The sequence below is a fragment of the Eupeodes corollae genome, chromosome 1 (assembly GCF_945859685.1).
Source record: "Eupeodes corollae chromosome 1, idEupCoro1.1, whole genome shotgun sequence".
NCBI lineage: Eukaryota > Metazoa > Arthropoda > Insecta > Diptera > Syrphidae > Eupeodes > Eupeodes corollae.
In genome coordinates this window covers 204,170,102-204,192,567 of record NC_079147.1, presented here as the reverse complement: position 1 = coordinate 204,192,567, position 22,466 = coordinate 204,170,102, and the positions used below count along the sequence as shown (strand labels likewise).

Genomic DNA, 22,466 nt, shown 5'->3' with positions numbered 1-22,466 from the left:
AGATATGTATATGTATATGCAAAAAATATCAATTTGTTCAAGTATAAATCATTATCATTTTTAAATTATTTGTACCGAATCGAATCGTCGTCAACTTTTAAATTAAAATAAATAAATTACTATCTGAATATTATTATTCATTTCGTAAAAAATTGTTAAGTTAGTCAATGGATAAAGAAAAAAGAAAGAAAAGAAGGGCCAAAATTGTATCCAATATAAAATTTAAAAAAATATCCATTGAACTTAATTTTTTGTAATTTATTTTTTTTTGTTTGTTTGTTAAAAAAAAAATTTTGAATGTTCTGTTTATAGCCTAAATTTACCTAAAAAGGTTGTGCTTCTCACCTATAAGGCGAGTGGGATTGTATATTATCATCGTCTTCATCTTCTTCATCAAGTGCCGGACTTTCGTGCGGTTCAACTGATGAATTATCGTCAATGTTTAATTTATAATCAAATTCGCCCACTCGCAATGGTGTTGTCACATCATCCATATCGTGTTCTAAATTCATGATACATAATATGTAAATATTTTTGTTTACAAAATATATTCTGGTTAAAAATTTAAAACAAAACCAATAACAAACCTGGAACCATTTGATCATGCATATCCTTAGCTTCGGCAGAATGATAGAAAGATACTTCTTGGAATTTTGGATCTGCAGAATCGAGTAGAAAACGAATAATTTCCATGAATGTTGGACGGGCCGAAGGTCGATGTTGCCAACATTTTTGCATTACTTTGTACAACTTATCAGGACAGTTTTCTGGTCGTTCCATAACACCACCATCAATTACGAAGCGTAAAACTTGATCGTTTGAAAAGCCCTATAAAAAAATAACGCATATAAAAATATGGACAAATCACACATTGATTCAAATAAACAAAATTACTTGATATGGTTGCGAGGCAAGTGTTGCCATTTCCCAAAGGACAACACCATAACTGAACACATCACTGGCACTACTGAAGATGCCATCTTTTAAACTTTCAGGTGACATCCAACGAACGGGCAGTAAACCTATAAATGACAAATACAAAATTATTTCAGAAAAATTTTTTCAACAACAAAAAATCAAAATGTTTTACCCTTAGTTCCCTTTCGGTAGTAATCAGTCTCATAAACATCTCTGGTCATACCAAAGTCACCAATTTTCACTGTCAAATCGGCTGCGACCATGCAATTTCTTGCCGCCAAGTCGCGATGTACGTATTTTTTGGCCGCCAAGTAAGCCATTCCATCAGCTATTTCTATGGCAATCTACATATGAATTTAAATTCATTAAAAATATGTATCGCTTTTAGATAAACTATCATCAATGCAAACCTGATAGATTCTATCGAGTGTAGGCGGTCGAATAACCGGTTCCCCGTGATTCTGTTCAGCATCTGGGCGATGTTGTCGCAGGTAAGCCTTTAAGTCACCGTTTTTCATCAATTCCATTATCACCAAAGCTGGCTGACCACGAGAACAAACTCCTAGCAAGCGAACTACATGGTGTGTATTGAATTGCTTCATAACACTGGCTTCTTTCAAGAAGTTCAAACGCTCCCGATCGGTGGCATTTTCATTAACTGTTTTTATTGCACACGGAGTGTCCTCTTGGCTATTGAAATTTTTCAATATACCTTCATAGACCATACCAAACGATCCTTGACCCAGAGCACCCAATTGAATGATTTTATCGCGTGGAACTTCCCATTCATCGGGTAGATATTGCATGCTTATGTAATATGGATTAACTGTTGGGAAGATCTTAAGATCAGATGGTGGGGCTAGGAACTTCTTTCGGACATAATAAACAGTGAAGGCTACAGTGCAAAGGAACACAAAGACGCAAACGCAAATAATTGTGATTGTCTGCCATGTTATTCGATTGGGCTATAAGAACAAATAAGACAAATTGTATTTCAATTCGATTTTTTGTTTTTAAAACAGGTAACTTACAGGAATGTATATGTAGGCTGGTTGCGATTCAATACCTTCACCGGCAAGAGAATTAGCTTGTACAACGATGCTATAGTTACCAGTGGGCAAACCGTATATGACATAACTGTTGGTAAAGTTTATAGTGTCAAGCGGCGAGATGCATCGTTTTTCAATAACAGCATCTTCTGAATCGACTGCAAAGTAAATTATTGTGTAGGATACAATTAAACTATTCGGTTGCTCCGGTGGATCCCATCTGATTCTTATATTCTTTCGTGTTGTGTTTGAGGAATCCAGTTCTAGCTGAACATTTCGTACCAAATCGACATTAGCTATTAAGATAAATTATTTTTAAGGAACATAGAATATTGAGGATATTTCCAAAATTATTTACGTAGTTTGTGAGTTCTTGAATATGCAATGGATTCAGGGCTGCAGTCTTTGGCTGATTCTCCAATTTCCTGTGCACGACAAGCTTGCACCTTAATCGTGTAGAGTGAGAAGTGTGTTAAATTTCTTAAAACAAATTCCGTAACCGATGCATTAACTCTATACAACTGAGAATTTGTTTTGGTTTTCGAAAAAGGTGTTTGCGTGGTACTAGTGATGATCATATCACCTAAGTTCTCCAAAGCTCGACGACGTCTTTGACGAGAGTTATCACTTTGAGAGTCGTTTGTTTGCCTTTAGGGAAAATAAACAAAATAACATTTAAAACGAAAACATTTAAATAAAAGAACTTGTGTAACATTACTTGACATAGACAAAATTTTGAACATTGTTTTCAAATTCGATCACATTCTCATAGATAGCTTCTACCACTTGTGGGTTGACTCCATCTTTGCGTGTGACATTTTTCTCACATTTACAATTTGCATTTGTTCCGCCATTTGTGCTAATTAAACCTGGATCCGCTTTTTCATTTGTAAATGGAAGTCCAACTTCATCACTTGCTGCTTTTTTGATAGCTAGAGAGGAAATAAGAATTTCGTTAAAGTCAATGTTCTTATATGAATGTGAAGGCCTTTAAAACTTACGCTCTTTGCAGTAATTTCGACTTTTAGATTTCTGATGGTAATTAGCGTCAAGAGTAACATTGATGATGTATTTTGTAAGGTTGCCGTTTGTAACCTGTGGTCGACTCCATCTTATTATCTAAGTTAAAACAAATATTGTGCTTAGCATGTATACAATTCGAAAACTCATTATTCTATACTTACTATTTCGGAACTTGAGTTGGCATGGGCATTCAAATTTTGCACGGTCTTTGGTTGGTCTGGCTTCGTTCGGAAATAAACGATAGGACTTTGTCCATTACGTGGCTCCGATGAGATAGTTTGTGTTTTAACATAAAATGCATATTGAGTGAATGGTTTAAGACTCACAAAAATATGATCGGTATCTCTTGATGGATCATTCGATTCCCAACTATTTTGAAAAACAAAACCCACGTAAACTACTTCCTAACAAGAAAATGGCAAGAAAAGATTACCTATCATCACAAGGCCTCTGTCCAAAAATCGAAACATTCTTATACGGATCAGCGGTGTAAAAAAATTGATAACCAATGAGCACTCGATCATCTTCGAATTTCATTGGATTGATCACCCGAACATGAGCAGAAGCAGATGAAACTTTAACAACCTCAACATTTAAAACTTCTGTGTTGCCTGTTTTTTTTAAATGCAAAATAAAAAGAAGGTAAAGGAAAATTTAATTTGAAATATATAACATATAATTAATTGCTTGGAATGGAAATACACAATTTTAGAATAGAATAGAAGAAATAAATATGTAACTCACATGACCCTTTAGAACCGTTCGAATCAGTTGCTACTTCATTTTTATCGAATGGTATTGGATTTTTTAACGAAGAACGCAATTTTTCGATTTCTGAATAACACAATTTAGGATTGAAATGGAAGAATACACGACCTGCGTCCATTTGCACTTGGTCCTTGGCCCATATTCGTTCAAGGTCTTGATTTTCTAAGATATATAGTGCGAACCTAGGAAGCAAGGAAGTAAAAAATAAATATAAATATACATTTTTCTACAACTACTTTATTGGGACTGTTTAACATACTTGTCACTCTCAAGAATTGTTCCCTTGATTCTTTTTAAATTTTTGAAAAAAGCCAACGATGTCACCCCATAGGTTCTATGAACTTTCAAATAAGTATCAATTTCTTCAATCGATGAAAGACCCATTTCCAGTTCTTCCATCAAATGTCCTAGTATTTTCAAATAGATAAAAATAAATAAAGTTAGTGTTACCAGTTGTTTGATCACAAAGCTTACGTCCTCCTCGTTTAATACTGATGGACAATCCTGAGTTAACTATACGCGTACAACCATGCATAGCTTTGGCAGCTGCAACGCTATCAATCAGACCCCCATCACAACTTTTAACACATTTTCCGTCACATTTCTGACAAGTTAGGGTCGTATCGTTTTTAGTGTGACCAGGTGGACATCGCACAGAGCAAACACCATTGAATGGAACTAGTTTTGCTGGTTTACTTCCTTCCAATTTGGTACCGATTTCCTTGCAAGTCTCAGCAGTTACACAGCGACGTTCAAGGTACTATAATAAACAAAAAAGAGATTGGTTTAAAAGAGCTTCTACTAAAAGCTAATGCAAAAGCTTAATATAAGTTCAAGTTAAGTTTCAGGTTAAGTTTTAAATTACTGAGGTTTAAGTCATAACATATCAAAATGACAGATTATTTTTCGAAAATAAGACGGTTTTCAAAAACGCAAGATTACTGTTTTAAAACAGTTTTGAAAGTGGAGATCTAAACAAAACTTTCGAGATTCAAACTTACAGTGAAGAAATCCTTCGGACATTTATCAATGCATGTTTTCATCTTGGTAAACTGTCGGCAGCCTTTGCATTTCGTAAAGTCGTTGTTTGAACAGCCACCAATACAGCTTTCATGACAGCATTGTAGTTTATCGTTGCAATTATTTTTACACTCATTTGGGCAAACTGAAAAAGGGAAAAATAAATAAATGTTATCGAACTCTTAGATGGTATAATTTGTTTTTTAATATTACTTTTCTGACAAGTTACACTATTCCAACACTTTCCATTGCAGTCCTTGTCTGAATTTTCGTCTACCTCGCCAGGACAACCAGGACATTCTTGTACGGCTTTGTTCCCCTAGAAATATCATTGATTTATAAGTATGATTAAATTTACTTATTTTATTATTGTACTTACCCAAAAGAAATTCTGATCATTTGTCATATTAACAGTTATTCTTGTCCAATCAATTGTCTCCACAAAACATAAGGCTGGATTTTTTTCCATTCGTATGGCACCTCTAGCAATTGTTGTCAATGAAACCAATCCAACGTCCTCTAAATGCGTATTCTCATAAAGTATCAAAGCAAATCCTTCGAAGAGTTCCTTGCCACGAATAATACTTAAGTTGGGAAATAATGTGCTTAGTGTTCGCAGTCCATTTACACGATAGATCATAACAAATTCGGTAACTTCAGTTAACAAAGGGAATGAATATTTTTCATAGGCTGAATGATTGTGTCCTTCAATAAGCGAAATAAGTAGAAATCCTTCGATAACGGTGCAATTCTCTAGACGATAAAATTCACTGACCGAATTCCTAATGTCTCGAGACTTGCATACTGGAAAAAGATAAAAAAGAAAAAAAAAATATTGGTACACTTAGAAAATAATGATAATAAAGAAATAAATTAGGTGGCGCAACAGTCTTTTGAGAACTAGGGTCTAGAGACTTATAATTCACAACCATTATTGTGTGCGACTATTGTCAGGTACGGAGTTACTTTTGGAGTAAATTGTGTTTGAGCTGTATAACAAATCAATTAAATGTCTTAATTATTCACAAATGACAAACTTTAGAACCACCACTTTAATGAAGCTGTTTAGGGTGATTTATATTTTGGTTATGGGGGTAAAGCTAAAAAACACGGAGCGGTATATTTTTGATGAACCTTTTATTTCATTATAAAGATTGGACTTTTCCAATTATTGTGAAAAACTATATCATTGAAATAGCTGCCTGGGGAAGATTCGCAGCATGCGGTTATTTAAGGTAATTTTTTCACTACTTTTTCGCACATTTCGGACTATGTTTAAGAAAAAAGTTGAGAAATGCTGATTTTTGATCACTAAACACTGTCTTTTGCATGTTCCCACAGACAAAATTTAACCCTACTAAAGCATAATAGCTAATTGACGTCGTCGCCAGGATACTCGGCGAGAAAACTTCCCCGGATGGCTAGTGTTCTGTAGCTTTTTGTAACATTTTGCCCATTGGGATCTTCAAAGAAATACGCAACCGAAGACACATTTCGAGTAACGCTTCCATTATTTCCAATTTTGTTCACATTTCTAGGCAAACAATTATGCGAAATGGCAAACATTCAACTATTATTATGACATTTTCAATGACAGCTAAGTTTAACAGGTGTCAAGGTGTCAAATGCCAATAATTTATATGAATACAATTGATGCCAATTTTGTCATTTAAAGATTGGTAAACGGTCTCATTTATAAATTTATTTATTGAAACCCTTGTCATAACACATTTAAGTAATTTTAAGCCTATATAAAACCAAAATTATATTACATATCATTTTTGACACCTCTAAATGCATTTCTAATGTAAATAACAAGCAATTGCTGACGATAGATTAGTGTTAATAATTCATGCGAAACCTATAGAAATTCCGAGTTAATTTTGTAGGTTTGCACTCAATTTTTGAAGTGACACGAACCTTTTATTCTTTACATCACAACACACTATAGCTGCAGTCAACCATAATTTTTATATATACGCTATAGTTGCATGTGGAATGCATCACAAACAACACGTCACGGACAGTAACAGTAAAATAATGTTAATGGAAAAAAGCCATTTCCAAGGCGGGTGGAATGGCATAAAGCGCTTCATAATTGCATGAAGCTTATAGATATGTGGTATGCTCTTACCGCCGTGCCCGCCGCTGACGCCTTTTCAGTACCAAGCCGCGTAGGTAACGATAATATTTTGAATGTTTCTGTATTCTTAAGAGCCTTTAGCAGAGGAGTGTAAGTCGGATTGTGCCAGTCTAGTGAGCATTTTTCTTATTTGTAACAATTGGTAATGGTTACAACGCGGTGGATTTTATAGACAAACAAATAATAAGCTTGATGACATGAGTCTTGAAATAGCTATGCGTAGCTTAATAATTTGAATGAGTAATAACATTTGTCAGTTTGAATATTAGTCCATTTGTGATGGTTCATGTAGGTACAATATTATTTTTGTTTAAAGTTTTTCATTTAATTTTTAAGTTGGGTCTGAGACTTCAATATCCTTCCTGGCATCTTGGGCTGAAAATAAACACTTGTCAAAAAGAAGTCATTTTCATACGCTATATGGTTTGGTCTTAACTGTTTTCACATCCTATCGCAATTCACATTGGAGTGGAATGTTGAGCTTACATATGATGAATAATCAAATTAATTTTTCGAGATATGTATGAAGGTATCTAGATTCTAGATGCTTAATTGTATGGAGATACTGTAGTAAGAACGTAGAAAAGAAAAAGAAAACTACAAATAAAGGAATCGGTGAAAAAAGATAAGGTAAACTTACTGATACGATTTATTTAAGAAACTAAAAAATTCTGCGGATAAGCTATCCAACGCCCGTCATCCAGAATAGTGGATATGAAGTTTGGCCAACGTATGTTCACAAATGTTCTTCAGATGAAAACCATCAACATCAATTTTTTCGAGAAGGCAAAGACAGTTGGCGTTAAAGGAGTAATGCAGAAGCTAAGTATGAGTTCAACCAATCGACAAGCCACCTTTAATACCAAAAACAAAAGTATTGTTCATACTGACCCGAAGACACGCTAAGCATATCGAACGTTCTGTTCTGTTAGTTAAACAAACCAGAATTGACTTCAAGACGAAGAGAAAGGAATACTCTATGTACCGGGAATCGACGATTGAGTGTAAGTTGGGATTTTCATAGTTTTTAGCGGACTTGAAACTTTAAATTTGTTTTCCTCTATAGTATCTCAAAAACGACCGAAATTGAAATTTACGGGGTACACTCTACCCATGTAAAACCATTAAATTAACTACTATCAATACAAAAAGAAAAAGTCTTAACTTTTTGTTTCAATTGCTCACCTAAAGTCCAATATCAATTTGATAGCAGTCCATGCCGTAAAATAAGATGAGCCCTTAAACGAAAACAGCAGTTTAGAAAACCGAACTTAAAAATCACTATTCACTTACATTTGGCTTGATATGTCATTTAAGAAAAAAATATAATTTATAAAAGTGAGTTAGTTTTGACATCTATCATTATTGTTAAGAACTTGGCAAGTTTTTGTTTTTTTTTTTTAAATATTGTAAGGGTCATTTCTTATGCTTAATTACGTCCAATCGGGTACATTTTACCAATAATCAAAATTAAAGCACACTAATGCCCAATTTCATAAACAACTTTTAAACATTTAACAAGATTTTAAACTGTAAAATGGGATATTTTGGTTTTACCAAGCGTTTTTAAAGTAAATAAGCTTTTAAACCCCTTTTAAAACTAAATGCCCGTTTTTGGCTCATTAAATTTTAAAAGTGTCATTAAAAAACGAAAATGACAGGTTGACAGCTGATGTTTTACTTCGTAAAATGTTTATTCTCAATATTTTTAGATACGGAATGAATAGGTTAACCAATTCAACATTGCATTACTATTTAATATTATTTTTATGATTTTAATTTTTAATTCGAATATTAGATTCGTCATCTTCATCTGACGAAGAAGAACATCATATATAGTTATACGCCACCGTCCAAGCCACACGATTAGTCAAACGTTTGTTTTTGATTTGTTTACTCTGTTGAATTTTGAGATTCTTGTCATTTAATTTAACATATAATTCTTTCTCATTTTTTCTCACATAATTCACTTAATAGAAAGAAAAAAAAGAGGTTTTCTTTTTACAGGGTTGTGAGGAGAACTCTATTTTAACAAAAATATCCCTGAAATTTCCCATTTTTAGCTTGGTGAAACTGAACAAATTTAAAGGCCTGATAAAATTTAAAAAGCTTTTAGATAAAAGTGCTTTTAGTGTTTGTTTATGAAATCGGACATTATGTCATTATGACATTTAACTGGGTGCTAAATATTTCACCATTCCGAAAAAACACTTAATGGTTCAGAACAAAGTCGCCGTTAACATTTTATGGGTGGGAAAATAAACTATAAACGCCCGTTTAAATATAACTCTACCGTTCCACTGTCATTTTGACAGCAAAAGAAAAAAACATATTTGTCAGGGTAAAAGAGTTTTGTTGATGGCAATATTTTGTGTCCACCAATTTATACTTATGGCTGACAAAATTAAATTTTGAAAAGTAGTAGATCGGCATATTGAACGACGTCAATACAAAAATTTTACCTGTAGTATGAAAAAGCTTTGCATTGTCAAATTTTGCCAAGATGTTTATGTCTTTAATAAATTAATCGTCGGAATTAATTTTAAAAGATAATTTTTTTTAAATAATTTTAAGCTAATGTAGTAGAAAATGTAACAGAAGTCTAATTAGTTAAAGAGGAGTTTATTAGTATAAATGTGTGTTGAGCGGTTTAATATTGGTAATGCCCTTGTAAAGTGTAAACGTACCTTAAACCTTCAGTTCGATGAGATGTTGGGCTATAAGTGATATCACCAAGAATACACAATGTTTTACTATAACGATAATAAAACTTCATTTATATTGAGGAGTAACTGGTATCGAAGTTGTGTACTTTATTTCATTTCATTCATTTAATCTTCAGACTTCATTTATATCCTTATATATTATAATGTTTACTTTTTATTTTTGTTTATAATTTGTGTTCGAACTTTTATTGAGTAGAATGACACATCAGTACTTGGGGGCTCTTGACTTTATTTTTTTAGGACGAAAATTGTATGAATTCAAAACGAAAAATGTGTAAACAAAAAAGTAAAATACAAAACAAAATATACATTCACATCACAATAAACCATAAGACTCTCATTTAAAAGAAAGAACATACATTTTATTTTTTGATATGTTATGATCGAAGAATGAACCTTATGCCATATAAGATACGTATGAATGTTTTTTATTGGGAGAGAGGGTGAGGGGTGACTTCAATATAATGTTGAGAACGTCATGTCAGGCGTCGCAGTGCCGCCACCACAACGTAGCGACGCGACGCGACGGTCTGATATAGAGGAACCTTGGGGCTTTGATTAAGAACGAAAAAAAAACAAGCCTGCATCCTGTTTACATTAAGCGCTGTGACACAATGCATAAAAATAAACGAATAAATAATAACAAAAACAACAACAAAAATGAAATAAAATCGAATATGATAAGATTAATGTATTCGACGGTGTTGGGAGTGTAGATTTAATCGTTATTATTATTTTTTTTATTTTCATTCAGAGGATGTAAATAAATGAATTATATGCTGTATTTTCATTCAGAAATTTTCAAACCAACCCGTGTTGTAGGCCTAGTGTCAGAACAGAGCAGAGCGTTGTATAAATAAATAATTTGTCTGCTTTCAATTGACTTAGTTAAATATATTTGGAATTAAATTGGACTAGAAGATGTTTAGACACGCCTTCTTCTTGGGGATGTGTCACAAATTTGTGAGTGTTTGAAGTCCTAGCTTAGATCTTGATCGGTTTTGTTGATCGTATCTTGATCTAAAACATCCTGTCAGTAAAAAGTCCGATTTTCGAAGCAAACCTGTGTTAACAAATAAATAGACATTCTACACAAAACTGAACTTTTAATTATAGCTATCATTCAAATACCAATACGCAAAAATGTTTCTATGGATCTTTTAACGGGTTTTACTGATGAGCAATGCAAAATATCCAGGTATGAATTTTTGTTTTTGAGAAATTAACCGAATTTCTAATAAAACATTTTTTTTTGGTTCGATTACTATAAGGAACATTTATTCCAAAGGTAGACATTTTTAAAAACTGCTATAACCAACCTTTCGCAAAAAAATGTCAATGATTAATTTCAATGATGAAAACTAATAATAGCTATTTCCGCTCTCTCATGTAAGTCACCAAAACCTGACGTCTTTTATGATTCTTGCATTCCAACAAAAATACGCTTGCATCTTGTAAAATTACTAGTTTAATAAACTTCAGATTAAGAATATGTTAAATAAAAACATTCCCAGTAAAATAAGTGCAAAGAATTTATTATTGTCTGATTTGTAGACGCATATTGCACACGCTAAGTGTCAAGTTACTAAAAATGAAAAAAAAAAATGGAAAACAAAACAACAAAATACGAGTATATTAATTATTATTCATCGTATGGAATAGATATTAAGATTTTTCTCATGACGTTCTGGCGCGACAAAAACAAAACGTTGGAACAACTTAAATTGAAAATGGGAAAGAAATGTTACAATATTTGCAGAAGTGGTATTTCAGATTTGAATGTCTTAACAGTAAGATTTTAAACGAAAATATTTCAAAATACTATTGGCACAGTCAGCACAAAACACTCATTATGTTAAGAAAAATGTGAATTAAATATTTAAATAGACGCACATTTTCGAACATTTAAAACCTTCTTTAAATCATTTTTAAATTCGAAGTCGACTTTCTACACAAATTGGCTAAATTGTGAAGAGACTTGATTGGTTACAGATATTGTAAGGCCTGTGCATCAGCGTTTTGCTCGTACCACAAAAAATACTACTACTGTAAGTGAAAGTGTTGCCAAAGACCTAAATGTGTCGATTTCTCGTCGTTCTCTGCAATAAGGACTGTCTTACGCACATTTTGTCATATTTTGCATTTGGAACTACACCTACATCCATCATCCATATGAAGTCTAACTCACACAACAACTGAAGCCAGGTGACAATTCAAAACGTCGTAAATACGTCGAATGGGTGCTTGAAGAATAGGCGGTGGATGGCTATTTTTTGAACAAAATTTTCTTCAGCGGCAAAGAACATTGGATACTTGGAGAATATGTGTTTTCAACAAGATGGTGCGAACATAGCTTTATTGCAAGAAACATTTCCTGGCCGCGTAATTTCTCGTCGTAACGATATCAACTGGCCCCCAAGATCATGCGATTTGACACAGCTGGAATTTTGTTTGTGGGGCTAAAGGAAAGATCGTGTTTATATAGATAAACCTCTAACTTTGGAACAGTTAAAAAACAACATACGTCAAGTTATGACTGAGAATATGTGTCAAAAAGTGGTCTGAAATTACCCCAAAAGAATCGATGCTTGCAACAATTTGCGTTGGATGATTTAATGTTCCACACATAATGTTAACGTTAAAACTTTGTAGTAAAATAGAAATATCATGAAAAAAAAATTATTTATAGGTGTTTTGTTTATGTTTACTGTTGAAACGACAAAATGGATAACCCTGAACAATATTTGGAAAAACTTGCATTCGGTCGACCGGCGGCGTTGAACAACCAATTCGCTGCTAATGATTTTTTGTTCACAAAATTGTCGTTCGTCGTCATAGCTGGATAGGTAAATTGACTGAAGGTGAGTTAAGAAAAACCAAGGAAAAAAATCTAAATTTGCAAAAGGTATTCCCGAATTTGAACCGGGGCCTCTCGATCTACAATGGAATGCACTACAACCTAACCCATTACGTCACGTTGAAAACCTTCATTGGTTATAGGAGTTGTTTGAAGTCTTTAAAATTAAGAAAAATTTAAACAAGACTTTTTAAATCACAGAACTTATTTAACTAAAGTGGGTTTTATTGCTTGAAGGAAAACTATTTAAAATTTTGCACCATAGTTTTTTAAAAGTTATAGTTGGATAGTTTTTTTTTATATGCATGTATGTTTTTAAGTAAGTGAGTTTCACCCTAAGCCGAAAACACGACCTACAGTCTCGTCTTTGGAGTGGTCGAGAAAAGGGTGAATAAAATTTTAGTCTAATTTTACAGTTATAAGTTGACATGAGCTGTTAGTTATTGTTTAATGAACTTTCAAATTCCGATTTCACCCTGACCATGTTTACTTATTTTAAGACGACTGTTGATCAATCATTCAAAAAGTTCTTGTTAAAAAAAGGAAACTGTCTAAATCCCATTCACATGTTTGACGTTTACTCTGAATGATTGATCGGAAATATTGGAGATTGACTTTGAAAGAATCAAACAAACAAGTCAATTTAAAACAAACTTTCAATGCATTCTAGCACACTGTGTGCTGTGTGAGGTGTATTTTGGTCATAAAGTAACAACGTCGATAAAAAACAATGAAGGGAACAACAATATTTTTTTTTTAAAAAGCAGGTAAGTAATTATATTTCTCTTATAACTAAATAATAATGACAATTTCCGATTCACTTTTCAATTTATTGTTTTGTGTTCATTCAATTTTTTTAATTCGAAACACGTGACATATGAAATTAATCGTCAGACAAACAAAAACAGCAATTATATTATTATTATTTGCCTTGCTATTTGTTTTCCCTTTTGCATTGTATTCTTACTGCACACGATTATAAAACATTACCGGGCGTGTGATTTCTAATACGGCAAGCGACGACGATTAAAATCAGACCGGGAATTTTTTGAGTTGTCGTCATGCGTATTTGATTGGCGCATACCAAAGGTGCGCATGATATTGATATTGATATAAATGTGTTGTGTTGTTTTGATTTAAAACGATTCTGATGTCTGATTGAGACAAACAACAAATGAACGCCATGTTTTGCATATAAGCTACATACAGTTATCTATATACATTCATTGGTGGCTATTGGCAGCGAACGGTAAACAAGTTATACTACATTCCATCAGCACATTATAGCCAACTAGAGTTATTTTAATTTTTATTTTACGTTTAATCTTTTATTTTATTTAGTAAAAGATTAAGTCCGGTTGAAAATTTGACACGCCCTCTATATGTAACAAATTAACAAAATAAAAAAAAAGAAATACTGGATCTATATAAAATACTTAACATACCTATAACCTACCCTACATTTTTATAATTTCGATTATATGCGGTCATTTGTTTATTGTGAACATTTTGAATGGCATTCATTTACCTTTTTAGTTTACATAGATAGTGATGCTATTACTCAGTGAGTTTGGCTTTAAAGATGTCTTGAAGATTTTAATTGATGCAATAGTTAGATAGATATAATGTTTCGAGCTTTCTCATGGGAAAATATTTGGAATTTCTGTTATTTAAATTAATCTCGAGATAAGCAGTTGACCTACAAAATGTATTCAAAGACCTTTTACGTTTTTGGCAAATTACTTGTATTTTCTTGAATGACGCAATTTTAATTCAATATGGAATTTGATCTTGGTTTTGATTTCAATAGAATTTCAGTGTAGTTTGTTTAACGAACTTGGATGCTAAGAAATTTGCATTCGATGAATAATAGTTTTCAACTTGATTTAAACTCAGCAAGTTTCATATTTCATCTCAATTTTTGATACATAAATATGAATCTTTGAACCTTACTAATAAATCAAATTCAATGTTGATGTTAAAATTTGTGTAAAATTGCTATGGAATCTTGGACTTAACATTTAAGGTTTATTATTTGTGATTCTTACAAAATATGGTAATTTTCCCCAAATTTTAAAGTCCACTTTAAATTTGATTGTTGGTAGGGAGCGGTACGATTGACCACAAACTAAAATCTCTTGTAACGAAATTTCTTCTTTTTTTTTTAAATCAGTATCAAAAAATCTCGCATTTTTTAATTTTGTCATTTATATTATTTTAGTAGAAAAAATCGTATCCAACCCCCCTTACGAAAATGGAAACATCATAGTGGAACCGCAGTCAATGCTGAGGATATGAAAGGACCACTTCTGCAGACTGTATAACGGCGACGAAGAGCTGAATTCCGCTGTCAGGAAGGATGATCCATTCAATATAGACGACGAAAGCCAACAATCCCGTCTTCCCCAATTAGACGAAGTAAAGAATGCCATATCTAAGTTGAAGTCTAATAAAGCCGCTGGAGCGGATGGCTTGAATGCCGAGCTCTTTAAAGCAGCTGGAGAAAAGTTGGTTAGGAGCATGTACCAACTTATCTGTAAGATATGGTGGGAAGAAAGCATGCCCGATGAATGGAACCTCAGTATTGTTTGCCCGATCCTGAAAAAAGGAGATCCTCTAAACTGCACCAACTATAGAGGAATAAGTCTACTTAACATCGCTTATAAAACCTTCTCTGCTGTAATATGTGAACTTCTAAAGCCCATCGTCAACAACCTGATAGGTTCTTATCAGTGTGGTATTGGACGAGGAAAGTCCACAGTTGATCAAATATTCACATTACGGCAGATCCTGGAAAAAACTCAAGAACACCAAATCGACACCCACCATCTTTTCATCGATTTCAAGGCCGCATATGACAGCATCTACAGGGACGAGCTGTATAAAGCCATGTCTAGTTTTGGCATCCCTGCGAAACTCGTCCGTTTGTGCAGGATGGCCATGGAGAATTTACGCTGCTCAATAAAGGTTGGAAACAACTTAACAGAACCTTTCGATGTCAAAAAAGATTTTAGACAAGGTGATGCGCTGTCATGCGATTTTTTTAACATCGTGCTTGAAAGAATAGTGCAGAGCTCACACGTCAACACTAGAGGCACTATCTTTCAAAAGTCTGTCCAATTACTGGCATATGCTGATGACATTGACATAATCGGAAGAACTCAGCGTGATGTCAAAGGGGCTTTTGTGAGTATTGAGGCAGAGGCGGCAAAAATGGGTTTAACGGTTAATGGGGGCAAAACAAAGTACATGATGTCGTCTAGAAAGGACATACAACAACACCGACGTCTTGGTCAAAACGTCACCATCGACAGACGTAACTTTGAGGTAGTCAAGGACTGCGTCTACCTAGGCTCCGCTGTAAACGCAGAAAACAACACCAACGCTGAGATCAAACGCAGAATAACTCTTGCTAACCGCTGTTTCTTTGGACTAAGAAAGCAATTGAGTGGTAAAGTCCTCTCTCGAGGGACCAAAGTGTTGCTATATAAGACCGTTATCATCCCCGTCCTGCTATACGGTGCAGAAGCATAGACTATGAAAAAAGCATATGAAAGCACCTTGGGTCGGTCCGAGAGAAAAGTTCTTCGTGTGATCTATGGTCCTGTATGCATCGAAGGGGAGTGGAGGAGAAGATGGAACGACGAGCTGTACGGGATGTACAGCGACGTAGACTTAGCCAGAAGGGTAAAAGTCCAACGACTAAGATGGCTGGGTCACGTAGAGCGCATGGAAACCAATGCTCCGGCCCGGAAAGTCTTCGAATCCGCACCCACAGGACAGCGCAGTAGAGGAAGACCGCGGATCATGTGGCGCGCACAAGTGGAAGGTGACCTCACCCAACTTGGAGTACGAAACTGGAGACATCTAGCTAGGGACCGAGCTAGATGGAGAAGTTTGTTGGGTGAGGCCCTAGTTCACACAGAACTGTAGCGCCACCTTAAGTAAGTAAGTAAGTAACCCCCCTTACCGGTAGGGGCTTTTGTCACTTGTTGGGTCCTTTCTTATTATTCGTTTCATTTATTTCGAGAGAAAACTAATATTGGTCCAACTCATAACTGAAAAATGCTTAGGTTTAAGACTCTTGTCACAATAACCAATTTTATCACAATTTAACTATATTATTTGACATTTAGAGCGGAGTTGCGTTCCGATCATTTTGTTCAACAATGAATTTGTTGCCCTTTTCATGGAAAAATGGTTTTTCATGCATGTTCACTAAAATGCATTTTTCACAAATAGCAACATGACTTAGTTAATTCATTCTACAAAATTACAAAGCATTCCAGTGAAGAAAAATTAAATTTAATACAAAAATTACGTTTTGAGAAAAAGACTTATCAGGAGACATCATTGAAGATAATCTTGGACTGTATATGAAAGTTTTAACTCAAACTAAACGTCGTCTGTTAGAAACAGAATTACAAGCCAATATTTCGGGCAAAGTGCCACTTGCTACCAAAAAGCACCTGATAAACAGAATAATTTTTGCAGAAGCGCATTGAGAATATCTTAAACAGTGGTTTCGCTGTGAAACCACAAAGTTGATACTTTTCTGATACGTTCCTAGAGGTGTAATGACGAAAATCGAATTCTTTTCTTGTTTTTGCTTTGAAAAATATTTCAATTTCTTAGTTATTATCTATCGGACAATAAAAAATAAGAAAAAAGAAATATAAATCTAATTTAAATTTTAAGTAAACCATTCTGCTTATTTTTTATTCCCGAAAAAATTCTGAGAAATCTAGAAACATAAATTGCCAGATGTTGGTTTTAATTAATTAATGATGTGTTTAACGGGGAAGTTAGCTTTATAATAATAAAATTCTAAATTAGTTTAATGGTAAGGACCAGATTATTAAGGTTAATAAGGTAGATATGTCATTGCTTTCTTTACGCAAAAATAAACAAGTTCAAGTTTTGTTTAATGAATTGTCCACATTTTATTGGCAATTACAATATTTATTTTTATTTTCTTGCTCGTATTATTTGTTCCAGAATATGAAACAACAAAATTGTTAATATATGACTGTAAACAAATTACGCATTTAATGATGAAATTGCATGCGTCCATTGCAAAGTTGTTTACAACTTCATAACAACAATACATTTGCACATGTGCCACTTACACATATTTATTAGCATGAGAACGAAATGAACAATCAAAGGGTTCATGTTGTACATTATACACCAACGAATGAATGAATGGATGAATGAATGAATTGCATGTTCTTATTGTGAAGGCAATTAAAACAAACAAGGGCACAACTTGCGTTGAAATATAAAAAGCATTCAAGTTGTCAATAACAAAAACAAACAGTCAAAACCCTCTAACTTAAAGGCAGAACAATTGAGATAGTTTGTTTTGTTTTGATTTAATCTATGTGGTTACACAGATTAACTAAAAATATACAATTGACAAGGCCAATTGATTGAAATTAAAGGTAAAATAAGCCCTGTAGAATTTGGCTGAGGTAGTATTAAGTTATAGATAAAAAAGTTTAAATAAATTTAACAAAGTCCAAATTAATCAACCTCAATGAACGGTCTTTGTCAAGTGTTTGTTTTAAAAACAGTGGCTACTAAAGGATGTTTTTTTTTAAGATGTGTCGTATCTAGTTATTTTTTTGACAGCTGTCACTTCATTTAACCTCAGCTTCATATTCAATTGACTAACTCCTGAACAATGTATGCGTCAATTTATCGAATGAAACTTTTCGTGAGTGCATTATGTGTTGTGGACCTGCGGATGGACTATTTTTGTTTGGGGTTATGTGAAGCTGTAGATAAACCCGAGAGGATTGACATCTTGGAAGAGAATATTTGGCGTGTTATTGTTGACGTACGGCCCCAATTTGTTCTGAAAGTAGTCGAAAATCGAACCTCTCAGCTACAATTGATTCGAGCCAGCCTCGGCAATTGCCCAAAAAATAAAGATAGGTTGTTTGCCATAACATTTATTTCTACTTGACAACCACATGACTAAAAACACCCTTTATAAAAAAATAATGCATTCGGAGGAGATCGTTGATTTAACAAATTCTTACTGAGTTATTTATTTATCATGAAGGACTGTCATGCGAGAGGTCTTGGGTTCGATCCCAGCCTGTGCCACCTAAAGTTTTTTCCGCGGGGACTGCCACTTGCAAGGAATTGACAAAATCTCTAAGAGTAATTCGCACACAGGAATGGTTGAGAGTTGTCAGTCACTAGGCCCTAGCTCTCAAACGGACTGTTGCGCCACCCAATTTATTTTGTATTTATCATTTATTTATGACTCCTGACCAATTTAACGCATATATGTAGATACCTACTATATTACACATATAGAAACTTTTTACCATTAAACGCTAGCTTCAATATTTCCTTTAAAAATTTCGAGAATCTCATTTGGTTTTCAAAACATTCTCATTAGTTATTAGGCCTATTAAGCAAGTTTTTGAAATATGCGTATTAAAACAAATACGTTGAAAACAATTGTTTCTCCATTTATTTGTTTACATCAGTACAATAAATTAGCTCTATTACGTATTTTTTAAAACTTAAAAAGCGTAACATTCATGATTTTTCAAAACTTCATATAGAGTCAATTGAAACTTTCAAGCCTTACTTGTAAAAATTGCCAAAAACTGAAGGATATAGTTTTGTACTGTGGAAAATTTTTATCAATTTTTTGTTAAAAACTGTGTTTTTAATACTGCATTATTTTGTTTTTACAGTTTTAAAACGGTATACATATATCGAAAACCTGACCTAATACAGAGAGGTCATATTCTCAATCAGGACAAAAAAGTTCTTTGAAAAAGAAATGTTTAGTTTGTTAGGGCAAAAGAAAAGCTTAATTTTGCTGACCAGTGTAATAGGTTGACTCAAAAATTACTTTATACATCAATTCATATGAAAAGATCTACAAATACCTAGATCTAGAGGATAAAACATCAAATTTAGTTGATCCACTTAGTTAAAAAACAATTCATAAAGTTTGGTGTGGTGAACTTTTGAGTTGAACTCAAACCTGAATCCGATAATCTCAAAACTTAAAAGATCCTCAACCTTGTTCCTTGAGTTTGGAATACCCAAACATCAGTCACTTTTACTGAGTTCCATTAGAACTAGCGCGTTTGGGTGTCTTTATATCAGAATAGAAACCGCAATAGGTAAATAAAAAAAAATTACTTTAAAAAAAGTATTGAAAATGTCGGTCTCGATATCACGATAACCCTATTATAATTCGCTTACGCTTTGTTTCGTTTGAGTGTGGATTGCCCTCGATGCAGCACCAACCCAGTAGGAAATTTGCTCACCAATGAAAATTTTGTGTGAAATCGCCAAGGAAATCAGCTACTCGAATCATTGAGGAATAGCATGCAATGAAATCCTTACTGAAAGGCATTGCGTTTTTCCTATGATTATACAATCCACCCTATCTTTTTCCTTGTAAAATATTTCATTCCCGATATGAAGCACGAGATGGGTGTTTTGTTTTTGTTTATATTTGCCTTTTTCTTCTCTACCTGCCACTGAATAATACGGAGATTGGCTTCAGTTTTAGAATTTCAATGCTCGGGTTTTTTACATACAATAAAAAATTGCAGTTCCCGTTCGTCAGCCTGGTTTGCTTCGAGAAACAAAGTTATTTCCAACAACAACGACCGACGGTGATGGCGACGCATGGTTGAAGGATTGCAATGTTCGGGTTTTTTACATATCATAAAACTTCGATTCGCGCTCCTCAGCCTGGTTTGCTTAGAAACAAAGTTATTTCCAACAACAACGCACAGTGTTCGGGGTAAGTGATTTGTTTTGAAAGCATTGTTGTTTTTTCAAGAAACTGTTTTTCAGTTGAATTCCATTGTTCATAGTGTCAACAAGTGAGTAAAGCTTAAAATTATTAAAAAGAGTTTAGAAAATAAATTATAAGCGTAAATAAGTGAATATTTAGGTAAATTGGTAGGTAATTGTGTTCAAATGGACAAGGAAAATATTCAGGTAATTTTATTTAAATAACAAATCCCTTTCTACAATTATCTAGTCCTATTTTTTTGCTCTTTTTCTAAAGGCTTCCGGATCTAAACAGTCGGCAATGGACTCCATTGAATTTTCACCCACAAAGCAGCCAAGGCGGATTTTTAAGAAAACGGTAATTATAACTATTATTATTTTATTAAATTAAATTTCTATATATGTATCTGCTTTACATTTTGTATAGAATCAACAAGATATGATAGACGAAATGAGAGCGGACATTAAACGTTTGTGTGTCACCACGGAGCAGCTAAAAAATGGGATCTGCACATTGGCAGCATTTTTTTTTTTTTTTTCAATAAAATCATAAAAATTTACATGACTGTTTTTTTTTTAAATATTTGTATCCAAAGATTTAGGTATGAGTAAAAAATAATTCGATAATAAAAACACGATTGACTTCATTTATGCACATTCACGAAATTTTTCACCAGGTCAATTTGCATTAGTGAATGAGTTACATTGGCTTCCCTAAGGAAACCACTGGTCAATATTCATTTATGAAAAAGGCGTTCAATTTTGCAAAGTGAATTCCTTGGTGAACATTCATCACATTTTTCACCAATGTAAAGTACACAAGTATATCAGCAACTCCACTAACCCAGTGATTTCCCCGGTGTGAATTCGTGGTATTTTTCATCAACTACAATTCACTTTGGAATACACCAAATGCACTTGCTTGGTGATTTCCTCACTGAACAGTCACCATGAAATTCACAACTTGGTGAACGCCAATCCAATCCCCATGTTAATTTCACTGATGTTTTCACCATGTTTTCATGGGGTGTAGCTTCCATTCACCAAGGAATAAGTTCGTGATTCACCGATGAGTTTTTTGAAATTTCCTACTGGGAATTCTCATGTACATACATATGTGCATAATTCACACCACACAACTAGTGTTGTGATTTTCTATTGAAATGAAAACCACTAAGACCGAGTCTTTTTTTTTTTGTTTTCTTTAAGTGCAATATAAGTTTAAGAAATAGCAACACATATATGTAGGAAAATACCTATCATAAAACCTTAAATGGCGCCAATGCTTGCCTCCTGCAGTGCCCTCCATAAAAATGTTGAAAGTAGGTACTATGTCGACGTCGGTACTCATTTTTCAATGCTTTTTGGTGGCAGCCAATGCGACGAAGGTGATGCGATGATGGCGACTGCTCCTCCAATTCGATACCACTTACTTAACATTCAACCATTGATGACATTTCCTCTTACTTCTTTACCATCAGAGCTTTGCAGGCTTAGTATAGGGAAATAGAAAGACCAAGAGTGGGTGTGGAACAAATTTATATATATACTGTAAGAATAATAAGACCACATACATTAATTTGAGTCTACAAATCTTATAGCTCATGACTATGAAGACGACCGACACTAACACCACCATTCGCCGTAGCCACCGCCATTGCCGTCGATGCCGACCGACGTCAATGAGAGAGGGCTTCATTTTGCATGGAATTGTCTGGGTCTGACTTGCGGTCAGACATATGGAATTTCCTGTTACACACTTGTATTTGTTACTTTATTTTCATTTCAAGTTCTATATAAAAGTACCTACTTAAGAATACTTTGTGTCCACAATGATACACTTGATGTTATCACAATTAAATTTTTTTTTTTTTATTATTATTATTTACTAAATATACCGACAACTCTACGTACCAGCAACCAGCTTATAAAATCGCAGGGAGTCCAAAGAATTCTCTACACGCATTTTTGTTAGATAAACATAACGCCTAAGCTATACGTGTATGTAATGTAATGTTTGTACCTACTGGTTTTATTATAACGACCATAAAGCAATAGAAGTCATAAATATTAAGAAAATTGAAAATGTTTCAAAACGGACTTTGGTCTTAAAAACAACTTTTGATGTTGGTATTTTGTTGTTTACAATCTTTTTATGCAGTAAGCATTCACACTCCCAA

At 33.7% G+C, this 22,466-nt stretch overlaps 1 protein-coding gene and 1 long non-coding RNA gene across 6 annotated transcripts in view; one reads left to right on the top strand and one right to left on the bottom strand.

Annotated features, from left to right (window-relative positions):
• The window catches only part of LOC129939889 (insulin-like receptor), a 153,415-nt gene that overhangs the window by 5,378 nt on the left and 125,571 nt on the right, over window positions 1-22,466 (bottom strand). For 4 of the 5 annotated variants that reach the window (XM_056048073.1, XM_056048072.1, XM_056048074.1 and 1 more), the window contains exons 4-20: window positions 5,158-5,582; window positions 4,992-5,097; window positions 4,760-4,923; window positions 4,233-4,518; window positions 4,018-4,165; window positions 3,735-3,940; window positions 3,424-3,601; window positions 3,152-3,359; window positions 2,969-3,086; window positions 2,686-2,899; window positions 2,326-2,615; window positions 1,950-2,263; window positions 1,329-1,883; window positions 1,091-1,262; window positions 895-1,022; window positions 588-828; window positions 346-502 (exon numbers count right to left, since the gene is read on the bottom strand). In XM_056048073.1, coding sequence (XP_055904048.1) covers window positions 346-502; window positions 588-828; window positions 895-1,022; window positions 1,091-1,262; window positions 1,329-1,883; window positions 1,950-2,263; window positions 2,326-2,615; window positions 2,686-2,899; window positions 2,969-3,086; window positions 3,152-3,359; window positions 3,424-3,601; window positions 3,735-3,940; window positions 4,018-4,165; window positions 4,233-4,518; window positions 4,760-4,923; window positions 4,992-5,097; window positions 5,158-5,582 — 3,910 coding nt within the window. Of the gene's footprint in view, window positions 1-323; window positions 503-587; window positions 829-894; window positions 1,023-1,090; window positions 1,263-1,328; window positions 1,884-1,949; window positions 2,264-2,325; window positions 2,616-2,685; window positions 2,900-2,968; window positions 3,087-3,151; window positions 3,360-3,423; window positions 3,602-3,734; window positions 3,941-4,017; window positions 4,166-4,232; window positions 4,519-4,759; window positions 4,924-4,991; window positions 5,098-5,157; window positions 5,583-22,466 lie in introns of all 5 variants that reach the window. The other variant, XM_056048075.1, reaches the window with a different exon arrangement.
• LOC129939891 (uncharacterized) lies at window positions 20,357-20,808 on the top strand. The gene is made up of 3 exons (XR_008780580.1): window positions 20,357-20,493; window positions 20,564-20,644; window positions 20,714-20,808. It is a non-coding gene; the product is annotated as an uncharacterized LOC129939891 (long non-coding RNA).